The 5000-nt window shown below is 47.6% G+C and overlaps 1 protein-coding gene across 1 annotated transcript in view; it reads right to left on the reverse strand.

Moving 5' to 3' along the window:
- Nucleotides 1–1015: 1015 nt before the first annotated feature.
- LOC121686480 (immunoglobulin superfamily member 3-like) overlaps nucleotides 1016–5000 on the reverse strand; it is a 51548-nt gene continuing 47563 nt past the window's right edge. The window contains exon 7 of the mRNA XM_042066838.1: nucleotides 1016–1313. Coding sequence (XP_041922772.1) covers nucleotides 1144–1313 — 170 coding nt within the window. The 3' untranslated portion in view covers nucleotides 1016–1143. The remainder of the gene's footprint in view (nucleotides 1314–5000) is intronic.

The raw sequence follows: 5000 nt of genomic DNA on the forward strand, positions 1-5000 counted from the left end.
CTCCTCTCTTCTCCTCCTCTCCTTCCTTCTCCTCTTTCCTCTCCTCCTCTCCTCTCCTCCCTTCCTTCTCCTCTTTCCTCTCCTCTCTCCTGGAGGACAGTGGAGGCTGGTGGCTTGGTGGCACTCTATGGAGGTGATGAGGAGAAAAGACCAACCCCCCCCACACACCACACACACACACACACACACACACACACACACACACACACTCCACCAGGACATCATTAGCGTGAAGTGTGAGGGCTGACGGTGGACAGCGAGTCTGGTGGCAGGCTATAGATGATGACATCATGACACCAGTGTCCCGTGGGAGTAATGGGCCTGCATATGGGCTTTAAGCCTGACAGCTAATCTCGTCAGGAGTGAATTCTGTGTGTGTCTGTGTGCGTGTGTGCGTGTGTGCGCGTGTTCATAGCACAGAGAGACACTGCAACTATTATTGACTGCTGAGTAAATAGAAAACAGTAGCAGCAAAGACAGGGATAATTACTACTGACACAGAGGTAAGTGTGTTGTGAAAAACACTAAACAGCTGTTTGTGTGTGTGTGTGTGTGTGTGTGTGTGTGTGTGTGTGTGTGTGTGTGTGTGTGTGTGTGTGTGTACAGTGTGTGTGTGTGTGTGTGTGTGTGTGTGTGTGTGTGTGTGTGTGTGTGTGTGTGTGTGTGTGCACTAGCGCAAGCGAGAAGATATAGAGGAGAAGAGAGAGAAGCAAAGACAAATAGACTAACTGGCAAAAACAGATCATGAGATTATTACTCATATTATAGACAGATTGGTGGAATATCCATGTAGATTCCAGTGCTCCGTGTGTGTGTGTGTGTGTGTGTGTGTGTGTGTGTGTGTGTGTGTGTGTGTGAGAGAGTGTGTGTGCGTGCGTGTGTGTGTGTGTGTTACACTGACCTGGCTGCAGCACACTGATGCCCAGCAGGTTGGACGTGCGGTTGGCCACCTCCGTCCAGGTGCCGTCGTAGGTGGCGGCGGTAGAGTGTGGCAGAGCAGTGGTAAGTACCGGCCTCGTGGCGTCCGGCCCCGCGTCACGCTGAGGCGGAAGTTGGTGTTGGTGTCCGAGCGGTCCACGGTTGTGCGCGTGCCCAGGCCCGGCGGCTGCTCGCCCCAGCGGAGGGTCCCGGTCCGTGTGAAGGTCACCAGGTCGCGGGGGGGGGCCGCGCGACTCGGCCGGGCGGAAGCGCCAGGTGACGGTGGCCGGCACGCTGGGGTTGTGGCGCGGCTTGACGATGCACTGCAGGTCGAAGGAGTCGCCGAAGGTCACGCTGGGCGTCCGCGGAGGACGCCGACACGAAGAAGGAGGATTCTGGGAGAAATAAAACACAGATAGATTAACATACAGGCTATATAGGGGAGAGAGAGAGAGAGAGATAGGCTGTGTATGAGAGAGATAGAGAGGGAGATAGTGTATGAGAGAGGGATAGAGAGAGTGTAGGAGAGAGAAAGACGATGGCAAAAGAAAAGAAAGGCATTTTTTAACGATATTTGATGTGATTGTTATATTTGTGATATATCTACTTTATTTTTGTATGCTTTGACAATAACAGTCTTTGTCATGTCAATAAAGTCCTTAAATTGAATTTGAATTTCAAATTGATATGGCTGGTACATCAATCTGAGCATTACTATGCTTGAATATCACTAGTGAATAACAAAGCATTCAGCATTCACAATGTCAAATTAGCCTGGCTGGCGAAAAGGAGCTGGAAGATCTAAAGTGCTGATTGAGGAGGTCATCCTAGTGCAATGAAATCTACTGAAACATGGAGCACCAATTAACAGAGAATTCAAATATTTGACTCGCTGAAAATATATACTCATCTCTCTATTGAATCTCTTTAGATAAAAGCCCAATGTAAATGCAGATGCTGCTGCTATGGGAAAGGTTAAGCTCACCCACTAGAGGAAGAGAAACATTATCAAAACACTCTCGGACGAGCATATTGCCTACGCACACTCCGCCTCTGCAGAGCATGCATATACATATGAGTTTAGACTGGAAGGGAACATCTCTTCCTTTAATGTTGATGGGGTCTCTTTTCTCTTACTAATGGTAATGGAGACAAAGAGAGGAGAGAGAGAGAGAGAGAGAGAGAGAGAGGAGAGAGAGAGAGAGAGAGGAGAGAGAGAGAGAGGAAGAGGGAGAGAGATAAAGAGAGAGAAAGAGCTCCCCTGCTGCCCTTCAATTATTTCAGCTGGCAGCCTTTATTCTGATGCAGGGCGGCCCAGCTGGCACAGAAAGGGGGCATCATTACCAGGTGCCCTGGATCCACCTGGGGCATCTTCTCAGTGCTTTGAGGACCAGGGCGGGCATAAACAAACCTGACCAGCCACCAACCAATCCCTTTGTGCCTGCAATCTCTGACAGCTTTTTAATGGCAGTTGTGGGGGCACCGCAGAGCAGCGAAGGATCATGGGGTGGCACCCAGGAGAGGCCATTAAGGGCCATTTGGCTGCTCTGGAGAGCCAGCTGACCAGAGCTGTCCAGCTAGAGAATGGGGCTTGAGGACCAGGACTACAAGAGGTGTGTGTGTGTGTGTGTGTGTGTGTGTGTGTGTGTGGACGGGGGGAAGGGAGTACACCAACCGGGCCTCAGAGGAACAGTTCTAAAGAAAGAGAAAGATGAAGAGAAAAGAAAGGAGGACAGTAAGAAAGAAAGATAGAAAGAAAAAAAAAAGAAAGAAAGAAAGAAAGATTGAAAAGATACTGTACAGGATGACAGACAGGAAAAGAGAAGTGTCAGGAAGCTTTCATGACAGAATCTATGCTTTACTGACACACTAAGCCTTTCAGGCATTACTAGCCTCTGAACAGAATGATGAGGGGACAAGAGACAAAGCAGTGGTGATGACAGTAGGGGGGGGGTGGAGGCATAAGGGCACAAATAGTTTATAGACTACATATCCCATAACCCCCCCCACTGACTTGTGATGTGGGCAAAGGAGCTCTTTGATGAAGTGTGAGCCACTGCTGAGAATTTTAATAAAGGGCCCGCCCCAGGCCTCTCTCAACCTGAAGACCGGCCAAAGACGTGAAAACCATACACACACACACACACACACGCACACGCACACGCACATGCACACGCACACACACACACACACGCACACACACACCAATGCCTCAGAGCTGACACTCTCTCTCATCCTCTGATGCTATTTTAACACACGACAGCTTCTCCATCAAATCTTCTTCACACTTTACTTCACACTAGTTATTTTCCTATTATTAAACATAAAGACACACACACACACACACACACAATCACACAATACGAAACAGGAGGAAATTAAGATCAAGGATCAAGTTCGAGATCAAAGATGAACCATTTCAAAACAATGAAAAGCAACTAAAGAAAGGTGAGTGCACTGACAGCTGCAGGCCTGAGCTGAAATGCTCTTTTCCTTTGTTTTGTGTCTGCTGATAAAGTTTGGACAAGGTGACCCTGCAGCAGACCGCATCAGTCCAGTAGAGCATCCTGTACCCCCCCCCCCCCTCCTATCCCCCTTGCACTCCAGCAGCTCTCCCCCACCCACGCCCACGAGATACACACACACATACACACACACACACACGCCCACGCCCCTCGGCTGTCTGTAAGCAGATTGCATGTCCTCTGTGTGTTTACCACGCCAACCAATCAGGCTAATCCACCACCCTTCTCACTGACACACACACACACACCTAGACCTCTCTCACACACACACCTAAACGTCAAGCAGTTTACTCACAGACAGACACAAACAATGCACATACCACAGGCAAAAACACACACACCACATGACACACCACACACACACACACACACACACAAACACAGACACACACAGGTCTCGTGGGCTCTAATTGTGACGGCTATCGGATCGTGCTGATAACACCTCCTGGCTTCCGGCCCAACCTCAGCATCTCTGCCAAGCCCAGCGACGGCAGCCAGAACCAGAGCCAGAATCTCCACAACCACCTCCTCCTCCTCCTCCTCTGCCATATGCTCCACAGAGCAGGGGAGGTGCAGAGACACATGAACCACAATAGAGAGGGAGAGAGAGAGAGCGAGAGAGATGGAGACAGAGGGGGGAGAATTAGAGGAGTTGCTTCTGGAGGAGAGAAGGAGAGGGGGAGGAAGGAGAGAGAGAGAGATGGAAGATAAAGATGAAATAAAAATAATAAGACCTGGTTTGAGGTCATAAGAGAAGAAATTAGTATGTACAGAGAGAAGAGGGAAAAAGAGTGTGAATGGCAAAGATGATGAATGGGGGTAGAGAGGTGAGGGGTTCACTGCACCGGTGTGGTAGAGAGAGAGGAGGAGAGGGAGATGGAGTGAGAGCAAGAGAGAGAGAGAGAGGAGGAGAGGGAGATCACTGCACCGGTGTGGTAGAGAGAGAGGAGGAGAGGGAGATCACTGCATCAAACATTATAATATATATATAATATATAATATTATATACTATAATTCAAAATGATAGGTTTAACTCATCTTAGAGGTCAATGAAACTTGTTAAAATTTGTCAAATCATTATTAGTACATTACTTGTGTGATGAAATCTTTATCAGTTTCACTGTGGAATATTCAGGGCATTAATTCATCCAGCTTTGGTTGTAAAATTAAAGCCCTGGAATTTAAGAAAAGCATTCAAAACACAGATATAATAATTCTCCAAGAAACATGGCGCAAAACTGATGAAATGACTCTCTGTCCCACAGGATATTGTGAAATAGCCATTTCCTCCAGAAAACATGTAAAAGTTACACGTGGAAGAGATTCGGGAGGCATAATTATTTGGCTGAAATTAGAAATAGCCGAATATATTACTACAATCAAAAAAGAAGAATCACATATCTGGCTTAGAATTGACAAAAAACTAACACAGACAACAAATGATATATTCCTCTGTGCTCTGTACATTCCCCTCTCTGAATCTCCCTACTATAATGAAGAGATTTTTGATACTCTCCACAGTCAGATCAACTACTTTCAGGCCCAGGGTAAAGTGTT

This window comes from Alosa sapidissima, chromosome 2 (genome assembly GCF_018492685.1).
Source record: "Alosa sapidissima isolate fAloSap1 chromosome 2, fAloSap1.pri, whole genome shotgun sequence".
Lineage (NCBI taxonomy): Eukaryota > Metazoa > Chordata > Actinopteri > Clupeiformes > Clupeidae > Alosa > Alosa sapidissima.